This window comes from Argiope bruennichi, chromosome 9 (genome assembly GCF_947563725.1).
Source record: "Argiope bruennichi chromosome 9, qqArgBrue1.1, whole genome shotgun sequence".
In the NCBI taxonomy this organism is placed as follows: Eukaryota; Metazoa; Arthropoda; class Arachnida; order Araneae; family Araneidae; genus Argiope; species Argiope bruennichi.
In genome coordinates this window covers 110020431-110038087 of record NC_079159.1, presented here as the reverse complement: position 1 = coordinate 110038087, position 17657 = coordinate 110020431, and the positions used below count along the sequence as shown (strand labels likewise).

The 17657-nt window shown below is 31.2% G+C and overlaps 1 protein-coding gene across 4 annotated transcripts in view; it reads right to left on the bottom strand.

The window, feature by feature from the left end:
- Positions 1–2752: 2752 nt before the first annotated feature.
- The window catches only part of LOC129984002 (rhophilin-2-like), a 134972-nt gene continuing 120067 nt past the window's right edge, over positions 2753–17657 (bottom strand). For all 4 annotated transcript variants that reach the window (XM_056093749.1, XM_056093751.1, XM_056093750.1 and 1 more), the window contains exons 6-15: positions 17519–17643; positions 15124–15232; positions 13079–13228; positions 12236–12331; positions 11156–11312; positions 10715–10834; positions 8133–8327; positions 6873–6949; positions 6582–6731; positions 2753–5422 (exon numbers count right to left, since the gene is read on the bottom strand). In XM_056093749.1, coding sequence (XP_055949724.1) covers positions 5063–5422; positions 6582–6731; positions 6873–6949; positions 8133–8327; positions 10715–10834; positions 11156–11312; positions 12236–12331; positions 13079–13228; positions 15124–15232; positions 17519–17643 — 1539 coding nt within the window. In that variant the 3' untranslated portion in view covers positions 2753–5062. The remainder of the gene's footprint in view (positions 5423–6581; positions 6732–6872; positions 6950–8132; positions 8328–10714; positions 10835–11155; positions 11313–12235; positions 12332–13078; positions 13229–15123; positions 15233–17518; positions 17644–17657) is intronic.

Genomic DNA, 17657 nt, shown 5'->3' with positions numbered 1-17657 from the left:
ATGAATTTGAAATTATTTTTACGAATTTTAGTAAAAATCATTAAGTGCCTACTCTTATGTCTATTTTAAAACTTAAGTTATGAGTTTGTTATTGATTGTCTGAGTATGATTTTGGTTGGTTTTTGGAATATCCATAGCATTGTATAAAATTGTTGAAGACTGGTCGAAATGGTTAGAATTTGCAAGTCTTAATATAAATCATTAGCATATATTTGTAAAAAATTCTTGTCTGTAAATGTGTTTTTCAGTCAAAATTAACCTGGGTCAGAATATTCTGTCTTGTCAATCAATTACAATTCAAATACAATATTGATGTGAAATATTTGAATGTCTGCATATGTGTTTTCATGGTAATGGTGAGTAAATATGATCGGATTAGTAAATCTCGTTCAATCAATAAATTTTTTATTTAATGGCTGGGAGCGATAAAAGTGAAATTAATAGAACGAATTTGATAAATTGCGATTTTGATGCATTTGTGGTGATGACAAAAGGATCTTGAAATTCTTTGTTGAGAGTATGATAGAAATGGGCTGTGTCATCTTTTGAAAACTAAATTCAGAGAGGAGTGTTTAGCAAATTTCATTCCAACAAGTGGGAGGATCAGAACTGATTTTAATTTGGCTAGGAGAACTGTCCAATTCTTGAAGCATGCTGATAATTGCAGTTTTGTTCTTTTTAATCAGATGAATACCAAGGTTTGACTTTTTCTCATATACAATTGACTGAGGACCGTTTGTGATTTGTTTGATAAAGAACTATGATAAAAATTCTCATCCAGCACAATGTAATGAATCCATATAGGGAGACAATTCTAAGGGCCATTGTTTGAATGGTATTGCAAGCTTTGAATTGAGCTGTGGAAAATTTATTAGTAACAAATAATTATTAAAAAAATAAGTTACATATATTGTTACTGCAGATATTGATAAGATGCTTTGTTCTGGGTCGATATATTTAGTAGTCAATAGATTTGAATTTAGTCATTCATTTTTGTAAGTGTTTTTATTCGGCGGGTTCTTAATCTCATTTTGTTTGCTTTTTTAAAAAGTTAAACCTAAATATTTTAGTTTGTTTCCAAGACAGTGGAAAATCTACTTATGTCATCCAATGCACATAATGGAACTTTTATTTTGAGAGGTCGTCTGTAAATCATTTTTTTTTGGACAACTTGGTTTTCAATAGTTGCATCATGAGTTATAGGCATCTTCCATAGTATTTTGGATTTTTTTTAGTTCAAACTGAACACAAAATAAAAACTGTCAGCAGAGCAATCTACCTCTTCATTGGGTATCAAAAATATCAGCCATGTACCAGACGAAGATAATTCTCGATAAAACGTTGCTTTGAGGAAGACCCTTCTGAATAATTTTAGTGTTAGAAAGAGTATTTCTCCAACAAAGGTGAAATGTTCTGTTTGAAGAAAACTATGAATTAATTTTTGGAATATTACCAACAATATGTAGCTGCAAACAATTTAATACAAGCCTAACAATGTAGATGGAATCATATCGTGAATATTAACCATTAAAAGTATTATTTCAAGGGTAACATCAATTTTCTGCTTTGCTCTAAATGAGATGTTCCAAAAAAGTCTTATTTTACCATTTTTGTCAAACAAATCAAATTTTTGTATTGTTAAATGTTTTATATAAAAATTTCCACCTTCTAATCTGATACTACATAAAATCCTACCCCAAAAGAAATTTTTGAGCATGTTAGGCTCATATTTGAGAGCTTATGTTAAATATAATTGATTTTATCAGCACATGCGTCTTCAGAATAAACATGTAATGCTAATTTATTTTTATACAAATAGATAATTTTCGGATGCTAAATTGTTAATTATACCTGCAGAATATATTGGAATTTGAGTTTTGTCCAATGCCTAATGAATATGTTTACTTAAGACCCTTTTTTTCATCAAGCGATCCGAGAAATGCTGGCCAGACAAAGTTATAAAGACTTTAATGAGAAGAACTATGAAAAATACTGGAAATTTTACTCATTAAAGAGATTATTGATAGCATATCAGCTAAATGGTTTCTGACTGCTCAACAATTATGAAGGCTTCTGACCAGATAGGTGAGCATTTTGGCATATTGTTTTGAATCATTGAAATTCATTCCTTCCAGAAATAAATTACTGCAAAAGAGGAGGATTGCTTTCTTTAATGCAATCCATTCCTAAACTGGAGTTACTGTGTACAGGAGTGGGAATGAAAGAATAAACTGCCATCACCAAATTAGATATTGAAGTCTGGGAATAATTTTGGATAAGGGAAGTTCTGCTGAACAAAGTGTATCAAAACTAGGTTAAGTATAAGTACTGTACAGTTGCGTAATGTAATGTTACCATGGGTCTATATGCCATTTTTAAGAGACTTTAGAATAATATATAGATTTTGGAGAGGGGGGGGGGTAAATTTAAAAATATTTATTCGTTGCACAGAAATTAGGGTTTCTTTTAAAACTAATTGCTTTATTAAACTAGAATTAGAACTTGTTGAAAATCAGTAAAAAATGTTTATCACAAGCCTTACTAATTTATACAAAGGAAAGGAATTTAATCCTTATTATGAAGAAAAACTAACATCTGTGTGAAAATCTTTTCAGATACCCCTCCTCTTTATCATATTTAAAATATCTAAAATGATGAGTCAGATTTATTAGTGAAGTACCAATTTTTTTCTGGAGAAGATAATAAGGACACAACATTATTTAAACATTTTTCTTTTTTTTTTCAATTTCATTTAATTTTATGTTGATACAAAACGGACTGTTTCGCACATCTTCGACAAAAACACACACACACAAAAAAGCACTTCAGTAAAAATATAAAGACACAACTTTGATTTCATTTCGTGTGTATGTATAAAGATATGTACACTTTTCACAAATTTTGTACATTTCACTCTAATACAGTTTGTGGAACCTATGCAGATGCGGTACTACATTCTTTTCCAATTCAAATAATGACTATTTGCATCGATAGAAAAATACAGATGATCTATTACAAAAAATTTGCATCATTAAAATCATTTTGTACAGAAATTGCATTTTTATTGACTTGTATTTTTAAGTATATTTAGCGTTAAGTTGTATGCTAATACTGCTGGAAATTGTTTATAAATCAATAAATTGAATAAAATTAGTTTTAAAATCATACTTTTATTATATAGTATTTAAAAAGCAATTAACAAAATTAAAACAAATCCTTCTCATTTTTTTAGTCATTAATTTAGAATACATTATTATAAATATCATGGAATCTTAATAATAATTTTTCTCATAACCACTATCAAGTGGCGCCTCCGTATGTAATAAAAATGAATTATCATTAAAAGATTAATTTAATTTTCTGAAAATATTATAATAGTGTGTTGTCTTTGAGAAGACAGAAGTTTACAGAATTTTACGACTAACTTTTCAATCAAGTGAGCAAAAAGTCGATTACAATATTCCATTTGGCATGAAACAAATTAAGCCAAATAAAAGTGTGTAAATACATTTAATAATAAAAGTTAATAGAACATGCAAATCAAAGAAATAATTAATCGATTTAATTTAGCTAAATGAACTTTATAAAAAAAATTCATGATTTATAAAATATTCAGTGAATAAATAGTTAAATTGCTTTCCTTTTCAAAAAGGAGAGAGAGTTATTTGTAATTTTTTCGTATAACTTCTCCCATTGCAAAGATCTCTATAAAAATACGAAGAAATCATAAACATTCCAAATATTTACATAACATGTAGAACAAAATATACAACACAAATCAACAGCTACAAAAACTATATAAAAAATCAATGAATTGAGTATAGCAAAACATGTTGCATCAAAATGCACATTATTGAGTACATTTTCATCATTTTGAGAGCAGATCATAGGAATCGAAGCTACTGAGAACTTTGGAATGGGAATATCTGCTCCGTGCGTATTTATGAATTTAAGTAATTTCTTATTTAAAAGAAAGTAAGATTCTTCTACAAGATATTGCAAATTATGGATATGGCATCTAAATCAACAAAAATACCGATAAACAGGGACACAGTAGAGATAAAGACTGCAGTGTTGGCCATGTTTCAGAAATCTAAATTAAACGCCTAAACTTAGCACTTTCAAAAAGCATGGCAAAATTCATCTATATAAATGAAAATGGTACAATGTGTGGAGAAAATTTATGACAACACAATGCAAGGTCAAAAAAAGATGTTATGTAATAGATATAAATGATATAGCAAATTTTTTTTAGACTAAAATTTCTGGGAAATTAGTTTCTTGGATGTCCATTGGATTCCCTCTAATATTAATTAGATGTGTGGAATTCAAGGCCCAAGTATGTTGCACAAATAATTGTTTCAGTATTATTATAAGTCAAAAATTGTTTAGTTTAATTTAAATATAACTTATTCTGACATGATTAGACCTTTGGAAAATAGACAGTAATGATTTTTTTAGAGAAATACTTGCTAGATATATTTGTTAATCAGCAGGTAAGAATCGATGTATTCATTTGAGATTCGAAAATGACATTTAATTATTTTCTCAGATATTGAATACATTTCAGGTCTATCTGCTTGCCTTACAAATTTATCTAGCCTTCTAATTAGATGATATATCTTATTTGGGACATTTCTTGTTATTACAGTACTCAAATGGAAGTAAATGATATGTAAACATTTCCAAATGAATACTGACTTTGGAGTAAAATACTAACTTTGTCTTCATTGCAGATTTGAATTAACAATTTTGTAATTTGATACAAGAGACAGACATTGTTACATGCGAAGGCTTAGAATTTTATGAAATCCAAAGTGATTGAATTCACATTCTATTCATATAACTTCAAACAACCGATTATTTATAAAACTTCATTCATATTCAAACAAATGACTATTTATATAGCTTCATTCTCTTGTGGGTAGCTGCATATTTCAACGCATGTTAGAGAGGTTTCAAGAAATTATTCAATCGATTATTTTTTAATGTCTTAGTTCCTAAGAGCATCTGCTTTTACGAAACCAATTTGGTTGTTTGGAAGACACTCCATTCGCTTTCTCTATCTGTAGACCACGTCACTGATAATGGGGAACTGCCTCTCTTTGGACTGACTGCGCCTGAAGAAGTTCCACGTTGCCCGTCGCCTCTTGTCCTTGGAAAAGGGATTGGAGTTGCTGCGGAGGTGGACCCGGCTCAGGTCCGTGGAACTGAGGGTGGAGGCGTTGGACGCCGGGCTGCTGGCGGTGGAGGAGCCGTTACTCTTGGGGTGGAGGTAGTCGTGGTCGATGGGCGTGACCACCTTGAGGGTGAGTTCGTTTCCAGCTTCTCGGATGAGCCGCACCACCTCCTCGTGGCCCATCCACTTGGTGTCTGTGTTACCAATGTACACGATGAAGTCTCCCTCCTTCATACCGGCCTCCTGCAAAAAGAATGAAACTGAGTAAACAATTAGACTCGTAGTCTCATTCACTGGCCCAATTTCGCTAATTTTTATTTTTACTTCATAAGAAAAGTCATGATCTCTGGGTATGTCAATAATAGTCCCTTGAGTCTAAAAATCTCCCATTTTTTCTTAAAAAAAAGTACTGCTTTATTGTATTGTATATTACTTGTAGGGGAAAGAATAAAATGATTCTCTCGCTCCAATCACAGAACCGATTTTGTGCATTTTTATTTTAAACGAATATTTATAATCACAATGGTCGTCTACCACCTTGTGCATACAAATATAGCAAATATATTTCACAATTTTGCGTGCTTAGTTAAGCAACCAGAAAGCTCTCTATTTTGTAAGTATAATTTAAAATAATGCTTTCGATGTAGTTATTCAAAGTTGGTCGGCATGACTGATTAACGCTATTGATAAGTTTGTGAAAGGCTAATCACAGAAGGGATTAATTTTAGTACTTTTCAAAAATGCTTTTATGCATCATTTATAACAATTTTTTCGTTGATGTTGCGAAGTGATTGAAGCCGTTTTCAATATTTATACAAATATTCAAGTATTTATCTTATATTGCTGAAATTTAATATGACTGCCCAATAGACTTTACTTTCTTTTTTCATTTCATCAAATTTTCGGTGAAATCTGTAAGGTAGCAAGCATATATTAGAAAATATATACGGTGAGCTCAAGAGCTAGTGTTTTTTGTAATCTTTAATTTTTTTGATAGGCATATTTTAATTCATTTTACTTATTACAGATAATATATGCCTAGCGCCATTTTAATGTTGGAATTAAATATATAATTTGCATGAGGAAATACAACCGTGCCGACAACGTGCGTTTAGCAGTTAGATGACTCGGACAATTATTTGATTCAATTAAGAACGCTCATGTGGACAAGATGTTGTTACTAAAAAAACACGAATTATCACATCATTATCACAATTTGAAATGTAAAATTACTTTGTTAACAGAACCTTGAATATCAAATGATTCGTAAAAGGTATAATTGAATTTTTTAAAAATTGGTATTCTTGGCGAACAAGCTTATTGCCAAGGCGGTTAGTTTATAATAACTTGGTGTAACTTATAATAAGATATCCTTTTAAGAGTGTAAAATATCGATGCTCACCTGAGCTATGCTTCTGTCATCGATGGCCGCGACGATAACGGGTGCATCACCCCTCACACTGAATCCAAAATTTTCATCAGCGTCCTTCCTCAGGTGGACAGTCCTGGCTGCCGTCCACTGACGACGGGCGCTAAATACCTTCAGAGGGCCCTGCAAAAGTAGAATTATGAGAGATGAATAAGGATCTTAATGTCTTTACATTTATTTGATCTGAATCAGTATCTTAATGTCTTTATATTTATTTGATTTGTGATTGGTATAAAAAGAGAAATAATGGAAAAGCTGTCTTACCAAATCGTGGAAAAGATCATCCACTTGATATTCATTGAATTCAGGAGGCATCAATGTCAGTTGATATTTAGTAGCCGCTGTAATAAAGATTTAAAACATTAAAAAGTTGAAAATATTAACTATAATTTAAATGATGATTAAGACTAACTTTCACTTTAAAATCATTGTAAATTAAAATAAAATGTATTATAAATTAAATATAAATGTAAAGTCATCGTAAATAAATAAAAGCATGGAAATCCGTTATTCACCATTTTTCCCCCCTTTCAGTTATTATTTTATAAATGTATGGATTCTAAGACGTAGAATTACAATATGAAGCACGATAAGCAAGTAGAATAATATATCTGAAATGAAACAATTTTTTGCTACTCATATTTTATACATCTGTACTAAACTTTAAAAATTAATTTTAACTTTGTTCGTAAATATTATTATTCAAGCTTCTATATTAAACTATATAAAAAATAAAATTTCATAACTTTTTCATCAGACCATATATACATTCATATGTTCATGTATAAAATATAATCCTCTTCGTCATTTCAAACATTCTACCAGCTGGAAGTCTTTATATATAGTCTGAATGTCTTTAACTTTTTAAAAATTAGTTATTAAAAGCATGATTAGAGTACACTTTGTATATAAAACTTGTGAACACAATAACTGGAGAAGAGACGAAAATAATCATTACTCCATATTTACTTTTTACTGTTGAAGACAGAAAGATAATTAAAATTGGGCAACTTATCGCCGTGTCATGAAGAATAAATTTCCTGTTGAACATTTTACGATAAATCCAATTTGTTCTATAGTTTTTTTTAATGCAGTATATTCTTGAAAAAATACTGTGAACATAAGAATATCGCACACATTTAAATATTTCGTCTATTATTTTTTGATGACGTTCTCACTCAGAATAAAAGACACATGAGAATACCATTGATTTTGAATTCGGTACCATTCCTAAAATTCTTATTGGCAATTTCCATCTTATTTTAGATATAATAAATGTATCTCTGCAGCATTTTAACATATTTTTTACGAATGTGACTTTGACGAATTATATGACGTGATGAGATGGCGGCCATTGATAAAATTTATATTGATTTTCTTATAAAAAGTAGGCATCTGGTGAATTATTTCAAATCTAAATTAATAATGGGATAAACATATAACATTTTTTCGTAAAGAATAATATGACAGGACATTAAAGGACTTTGGCCTCGTATGCAACAAAGAGGGAAGACATGATCTTACCTTGTATGGGGGGTGCGTCAAGTATCTCCTGAAAATCGTCCTCCTGCTCGCACCTCTGGTATCTGTCGAGGGAGGCGTCATGGGCCATCCTCAATCTCTCCTGCAGGTTGTCGATCTGCCTTAGTTGGCGGCACATGCGGTGAAGGCGAAGACCCTCCTCGTGCAAGAGTAGTGAGGCTCGCAGGTGCGCTTTACCTGTCCATCGAGACAGAAGAAAGAAATTAAGTCAAAAAAAGCATCCAATAAGTTTGAAAAAGATTAGCTGGCGATTTTTTAAATAGCAATAATGCAATTTTTAAACTCCGCGGGGACTTTTCAAATCAGCTTCATTTTTTTTTTCATAATGAATTTTTTCCCGAATAACTGCATTTTGTGTAGTCGTCCACTTTTGTTAACAAACAAGCTGCTTGTAGATTGATATTCTTAGTGTTCTCTTTATTGTACGACACTAATTTAAGATGCTATTTTGCCATTTCTTTTTATTGATTGTATGTATCTTATCTGGTTTTATATTGGTGAAGCAGGTTTGGAAGCTGTTACTTTTCCAGACTACAATTAAGTTTTATACATAATTTTTTGAGTATTTTTTATATTTATTCTCATTTAGTTTAAAATATTGGATTTTTTTCCCTTTTTGCTCGTGATTTATAAAATTCGAAATCTTGAATCTTTCTTTACTTGTTCTATCTTCTGAAAGCAAAATGGATATAAAATCAATTTTCCCATATGAAATGGGTGAAATATAATTCCTGTTACATATTATATTCTTATATCATTATTTTATGTTTATTTCGTATTATCTATTTTGTTTTATTTATGCATTAATATGTTTAAGAGCAAACATTTTTCTCTGAAGCATCTCCAATGACGTTGACACATTTCCAACCACATCTATTATAGATAGCCAAGTTCGACTTTTATGAAAAAAAACAAGGAAATGACAGTAAATATGAATGATTCTTTAACCAAAAAAGCCAGATTCTTTTGTAATATATTAAAATATTTTTGAGATTGATTTAAGATGAGAAAATTATCCAGAAAAATAAAATTGATTTGGTTTATTAATTAATGTAATTAAATAATAACTAGAAAACAAGTCAAAACAATTAATTATAATTTTTAGTGATAAACTGAAACATGTACATTTTTATTTCATCGGAAAAATTTGGCGAGACTTTATGTGAATGGTTTTTTTTCAGCATTAGGTGTTGCCACATTATTATAAAATGATTATAATATCTAATTTGGCAATTAAAACTACATTATGAGGAGACTATCAATATTTTTATGCAGGCTTTGAAGTCATTCAGAGAAAAAGAATGCTTATTATGGGCAATTAAAAATCGCTGAATTTAATGTTAAGGTACGTTTTCTGTCTATATTTGCTATTTTTAAAATTAGGATCAAAATTAAATTGTTCAGAATGAATATTGGTATGCATGTAACACAATATTTACCTTATGCATTACGATGTACATAAAGCATACCTTTCTGAAACCCTTTTCTCATTCGATATCATAACAGCTGGAATATACCGACCAGCGCCATCTATCGGAACAGAAGAATGTATAGAAAGAAGACTGACTTCCTGTTTTAATTTGATAAAGAGAGAGTGACAAGGAAATGATCGCTTATAGCGAGGAGTGATAACATAAACCGAAATGATGATTCTAAAATTTATATCAGCTGAATTATAATATTTAACATTTTTAAAGTAGTGTTTACGATGTGTGCAATAATAATAAATTAATGATTTGTGCTAAAAATATTTTGACTACTGACTCAGTAATCTTCTTGCTCATACGTTACAGACTTCAGTACCATTTATTGTCGGGGCAATGCCCCGAATTTATCGTAAATTATGCTTCATTTTCTTATTTATTTTCATACTTTAGTTAGCAGAATCCCAAACTGCTCAATGCTACACTTCACAGGCTGTAATAATAATAATAATAATAAAAGGTTTTTGTTGAAGAAGAAGTCTTTCTATAAGTCCCCGTCTACTAAAAGAATACATAGACTGACCAACTTCGCATAGATAAAAACAAAAAAACAGTTTTCTTGTATAGTTTTCTCCTGTGTTTCCTCAGGAGATAGAAAGTTCTGAAAGGTAAATAGTGGTTTTTATAAATTTAAATCCATTATTTTTGATAGATTTAAAATTTATAAACTAAGAAAAACACACGAAAAATTGTAAATTATTGAAATCATTTATATACAGTGCTTAACAGCTGCTTTTTATAGGAGGAAACAAGCAAAAATCTGCTTAAATTAAATATCTTTTTTTTGTAAACCTTTATTGAAATTTTTCGCATACAGACGAATTAATTATGAATTAATTTAGATAATTCGTTTTTAAGAAGCTGACAGAAACATTTGCGTTCAATATTTTAGGAAATCCATTTGAGATAAACTTTCATTTTAAGATCTAGAAATTCTCAATTTAATTTAAGGAAATATCTAATCAGACAAATAAACCATGCTTTATGCCCCTTTCTCCTTGAGACGTGATAAAAGCAACACGCTTCAACAAATTAGGTCTAACTGGGATTGTTAAATCCTTGAAACAGAAGAGTGCTCACCCAATTGCCGCCTTTCTTCAGTCGTGTGGGGTACCCGGATGTCGATGCATGTCGAACTGTTATTGGCATCGGGGCAATGCACGTACTCCAGGTAGGCCTCTGCCTCCTTGTCTATCTCACCTAAAGAAACAACATATTAGTTTATGGATATCGGAATTCGATTTCGAGGTCCTTCACAGAAAATAAGCACTTTTTTTTTTGAGAAATTCTACGATTCGAAGCAAATTTCGAATAAAAAAAGATACGATCAAAAATAATCCACATAAAACGAACTTAATATTCCACAGATAGTGAATGAACATAGACAAATTCATTCACTGTCTTTGGAATACAAAATTGTTTGTTTAATTCAGATTTGAAAAAATAATTTTTATAGTTTGGGCATAGCTAAAAATATTTTGCATTGCTTAAAAATCGAGGAAGTTCCCAGATAATTCTCACCATTGTGTTCCAGAAGTCCTACGGCTGCGTAGTGATGTCCCAGTGCTCTGTAGTGCTCCGATTTGACCAGGAGCAAACTTATCCAAGAGTAGGGCACATAGTCTTTGACGGAACTGCTGCTCATGACTTTGTGAACGGTTCGGTACACACTAGACACCTGAAACCATCATACAAAATAATTTGTTGCGATAATTAGATGATCATATCGAGGTTTAATGGAATGGAATAAGTACTTATTAATGGGGTACTTATGTATTTCCTGAAAGATCAATCTATATCTTGAGAATGAAAAGTGTACACAGTAAGATATATGTATTGGTATCTCTTAATTTAATTTAAATATAAATAAATTTCGTATTTTTTTAATCTTAAATTATTACTTTATTTCAGAATTTTCTCTCATTTCTTGATCCAAATACTACTTTTTCATTTATTTCTAATACGCGCTCTAAGAAATTGCTGATTCTCAACTTCCCACACTCCAAGCAAAAGTATAAAAATCCCTAAAGACTACCACATAACTTCAAAGGTACCTAAGATAATATACGTGTCAAAGTATGCTCTATTAGAATCTTTTAGAACAATTCCCAAGAGAAAAACTTCTCTCACTTTCGGTCTTGTATTTTACTGTGAACGAACGCGTTCTACCTTTGTCCTTGAGTACAAATCATATCTTTCATGAAAAAATAAAATTCCTTCAAAATTTGCATTCTTTTCGGTCACGCATCTGCCAAAACTATGGTACATATATATGCAAGATAAATTCAGATATATCTCTGTATATTATATATAAAATATATACAGAATATAGATTTATAATTATTTAATATGACTACATATTAAACAGAAAGTTTCAAATTTTGAACTTTTTTGGATTTATATAATCTTTTAGTTATTATTGTACTGAAGTTCTAGTAGATGCGTTGCAGCCATTTAAAAAGTGCTAACAATATTTTCTAGTTTGATCAATACGGATGATAATTCTGACAACATACCCTATTGCATTACAGAACGAAAATCAAGATTAGCAGGTAGAGAATCTAAAATAATTAAAACTGAAATGCATGTAGTTATGCTTACTTGCTCTGCTTCTTGTGCCACTTCCAGACAAGGCTGAAGGCCCAACTTTTCCACTCCTGGAATGAGCTTTTCAAAAAGACATTCCCGAGCCTGGGCCTGCAAAAGGTCACTTAATATCAGAATCAATTCAATTCATCATATTTATTGGATTTTCATTTATTACCGAGAACTGTGACAGCTAGAGTAATGAAAATGGTGCCCAAGAAAAATAAAACAAGTTACAAAATGAAAAAACAGCACCATCTGGATGCGAAATACGGAATTTACCTTTTTATCTCGAAAATGGTATAAATTAATTTGAAATTCTACCGCATCATCGATTACTAAAAAAGGCATAGTATCAATCATGTCTAGATTAAAACGCGTATTTGTTAAGTAGACACTTCCAAAATTGTGACGAAAAAAGAAAAAAAGGAGTACATGTTCGTTATTCGGTTCATTTATTATTCTTGCTGAAAGTGCTTTCCGTCAGCCGTAAAATGCAATATTCCGAAGCTGTTTCAACTGTACTAACTCAACAAAATCTTTCAAGAATTGTAAATCCCGGCCAACAAAAAGTATGCGCTTCATGGATTCTATTCTAAGCTATGATTTGTGCAAGGCATTTTTTAGAAAAATCAAATTTTGGAACTTTTTCTTCTTATATCATTTTTTACTAAGAAAAACTAACTCTAAATTTTGCGCTAGATGGCTCTAAGAATAATCTCATAGCATAGTGTATAGTCATTTTTCTACATTTAGAAATTATTTTCATGAATAACTGCCGCCATTTTGGAGGAGGGAGGATGCTCAGGTTTCCAAATGATATCTTTTATATGTTCCATTAGAATGTAGTTTGCTTACCAGCATGAGTTGTATGAGCGTGTCCAGGGTGCCCGGAGAGAGGTCCATGCTGGGGGCGTTGCTGAAGTTGTCGCGGATGTATCGAAACATGCCAGCAGCTCTCAGAAAGTTGTCCACTGCCGCGTCTACTCCACTGCTGGTGAGGCGGTCCTGAAATAAAATGAAAATAGATTTGTTGAATTTGTCAAATATATTTACTTGATTAAAGTAGCAAAACATAACATTTTGTGTACATTTGTAACATGAATGAAAAGACAAAACACTTAAATTTGGTATCAAAATATCTGTAGGAGTGAATGCTTTAGACTTAATTCCTTAAAAAACAGCAAGCCAGAGAACGCTTACAGGAATAAGGTTTGAAGGTAAGGAATGTTATATGACAAAAAATTCCTATTTTTATACTTCGGGCCTTTAAGAGCGTTAATTTAAGTTCATTAAACGGTCATTCTTGAAATTCTCCGAACAGAGCTACATCTTAAAATTAGGCTTAATTTCCAAAATTTCATTGATGTACTGACTGAGAATGATGATAACTTAATAAAAGTATTAATCCTTTTTGTCCAATATTCCTTCACAATTATCTTCGAACGTGTCGATGCTTCAGAAAGTGAGTATCATCTTATTATGTATCTCATTACGTTTGTTTTATATGGTTCTAGTCGCTTTTGGAACCAGCTTGTTCACTAAGGAGTACTGGTTACATTTAATTATAGTTAAATCATTCAGGTATATGTTTATGTCCAGAATTCCAAATTATCAAGCATTAAAGGCATATTGTTTTGATTATCCTAAATATGCCATGTCCATTGAAAACATGAACTAGTCTAATGGAAACCACTCCTATGATATCATAGCGCAATCAAAAATACATATACATATCTTTAATAAATTTCGCGCTATTATAACTTTATTTTTTCATTGGAATTGTAAGCTACCCAGGTATTTAAAAGAATCCTTCTTTTTTTTAACTTTCAATAACGGAAGAAAATCAAGCGATTCAATGTTTGATGAAACAGTGAAAACGGTTTGAATTTCAGGGCAACAATGAAATCTTTTGTAAAAAAATTAAGCAAAAATATATTTAAAAAATTGACAGAATTAAGGAAAATTTTGCATGACTATTAATTTGGTACCAATAAAAAGATAATTTTTTGAATTTTAAGATGGCATAAAAATATTTTTTATGCTGGAATATTTTCGGAAGTTATGTTGGAAAATCTTCAAAATTTCTCTTAATTTTTAACTAGTTAAATATGTTATTAAAATTTAAAATAAACAATCCCTCCAAGGAGCACATTTTTTTCTTCTCTCCAAGGCATATATATATATATATATGTGAAATTTTGCCGATGAGGTCAAACAGTCTGGCTTGTAGAACGCCAAAACACACACACACACACACACACACACACACACACACACACACACACACACACACACACACACACACACACACACACACACACACACACACACCTTCTTTATTATTAGTAGAGATAAATAAATGAAACAAATGAAATATTTGCAGCGACAGAGGAGAGATATTAAGAAACCATTCATTCGATTATCGACATGTATTTTATAATTATATAACTATAATTAATTGTAATATATATAGTTAAAAACGGTATTGAATTAAATTTATTTGAACTCGTGAAATCACATTCTGAATTATCTTTATTTCGACTGTGACTATGAGTTACATTAGTTCAAAAAGCTTTGTTAACAAAAATAACGTTGATTATAATAGAAAATTAAATAAAAAAGAACGTCAGTTCACATGCCAATTCGTGCATTAATCGCCTTCTCAAGCAGATATGGTGAAGATCAACCATTGTGTTTCATTTTGCATTTCTCAAAATAAATATATAAATAATTTTTTTAAAAATTAAATGTCAAGTCAGAATATTCTGCATATGAAAAGAATATTCTTAAAATCCAAAACAGAGCCTATTAGAGGAATAAAATTATTTATAGAACTTTCCATTCGTCTAGAACTATTAATAGATAGGAAAGTACAAATTATGAAAGGATTTCGTTTTTACCTGTTTGGCAGCAATTTGAGTGTACAGAGCAGCAATGTTGAAGAGGACGCTAGCCTTCTCGAATGCTATCGTCTTTTGCGTACTCGGCACCCCAGTCAGTGAGTCGAACCTGGAAGTCATTCAGTCAGTATAGCATTGATACAAGAAAGTACTCGAACATTAAAGCAAGTTATTAAAAGATTTCCATTTAGAAAGATTTTCTAGCATCAAATAGCATGCCCTCTTTCGTCAACCAGCGAAGGAATTCTTCTTTCCACTTTTTCACATACTTACACAATACCTATTACGAATATGTAATATTGCTTAACTGCACAGTTAGTTTCTTGATAAGGAAAGAAATTTTATAGATGGCTCTAATCGTTGCTGAAAAATGCTAAGTCAATGACACCTGGCCTTAGTGGGAAACTTGGCGGCGACGATTTTGAAATTTTGGTGACAAAAAGAAAATCCAAAATATTCGAGGATTTCAGCGATATCTCTATTAGGAGCGAAGATACGATATCCTTCAAGAAGCGTCTTTGCCCTTTCAAGAAACTATAAAAATCCGGGAGACAAAACTGTAGTCAGACAGTGATAAATAGTTGAGCAGTTAGTGATTGAATAATAAGTCTTGAATAATAAGTTTGAACCTGCGAAGTTTAATAGTGGCGACCTGCTGTTTTTGGGCTACTATTTACGAAAAATGCTGTTCTTAGTATATTTCGGATGTATTTGCTGATGTGTACATAGGATGATGCACTGAAAGTAATTGGCTAGATCTGGCTACGCCTTTTTAATAATAATTACGCAAGTACGCATAATTAGTAAATCTAGAATAAACATTTTAATTAAACATTATTTGCATGTAAAATACTACCTAAAATTCTCATTATAGAATAGTATCTAACACTACCTGAAGATTAAGAACATATTAAAAAAATCTTCCATTTGAGTAACGATGAAATTCGCTGAATCATCTTCAGCTTTGAAAAGCTGTTAATAGTATCTGATAATCCAATAGAATCCAAAAATCTGTTTGGCTGTCTGCTCAATTTCTGAAGACTCACGCCCGCGCATTTTATTCAGCTCTGGGATTACACCCACTTAAGTGGGAATACGGGACCAGATGCCTTATTTAAATAAGGCATCTTGTCCTTACACTATCATTCCATCATTATCGTTATTACATCTCAGTCACTATCATTCCATCACAGTAGGCCGCTTAATAATTGCCATCACGATAGAGCATAAACAATTCATTATGTCATAAGTATAACAGATGCCTTACCATTCAGGAAGTTTGCTATGCTTTTTTTTCTACCATTTCTACATTGATGCATATCTGTTCCATCAACGGCAAACAGATCTTTTTCTCATGAGAGATAAAAGACACAACTTTAAAACACCATTGTATCTGCAGCTCTGATTCTATGCTGAATCAAAATGCATGTTTTCAATACATCCCGTAGCTAACAGTACATGTATTCTTAGGTACAACATTTTGTATTTTGTTTCTTAAGAGAAGAGAAGAGAAGAGAAGAGAAGAGAGTATGCATTTTAAATCTCTTCACATTGACAGAAAGGGTTTATTATCATCTAATTTTTAGTTCAATATCACAAGCGAAAATTCATTTAAATTGTTAGTTATGTTTTTCAGTTATCACAGTTCACATACATACAGATAGTCTATCCAAAAGTGGATTTCGTATAAAAATTGAAAAAAATTGAGACATAATTTCAGTTTGCAGGTCACTAAAATTTAACCATTTAGCTTATTGCATGTTCTTTAACGCGTTCTCAATTATCGCGTTAATTTAATGTTTAAAAAAATCCAAATCCATCCGTGAGTTGCACGGTAAAAAAGTCAGACAATCTCATTAATGGATAACTTCGCTTTATTCTACATGAAAATACGAGCATAAAGTAGCAAAAAATACTGTTCTTGTAAACTGAATCATTTACAAGAACAGCACTCGCAATAAATAGTAGAAAGCAATTAGTAGACAGCTATTAAGCAATCGCAACTGCACACGGCGTTCGGAAAGGCCTAACTATTTTCTCTCAACTCGACTGATTTTGTCTCTCTGGTTTTTATAGTTCTGTTTCATAACTGCTTAAAATCTTTTTTAAATAAAAAAACAGAATTGTTCATTAAAAAAAAGGAATTTGGCACGTTCGTCATTTACCAAATGTGCACAGGTGTATCTACATTTAAATTAATCATTAGCAACGTCTATCATCCCCTTATAGTTAGCCTTAATTAGGGCTTATTTTGGGAATGGATCTCATAATGAAAGCATCCTGAAAGATCAGGTTCGGGCTTATTTATTTATTTATTTGATTAAATCTTTCTTTCGGTGAAACACAAAAGAAACAATAATCTGTTTCTAGATTTGTGTGTATCTTAAAAACTTACCACTCAAAAAAGATTCCCATATTTCTATGCGGAGGAAAAAATCGCCTGTCGATAAAGTAGAGTAAATTGTAATAACCAAACAGGAGTTTGACACCGTTGTGATCTCTTGTTGGTGTCCGCACAGCCTACAGAAAGAAGG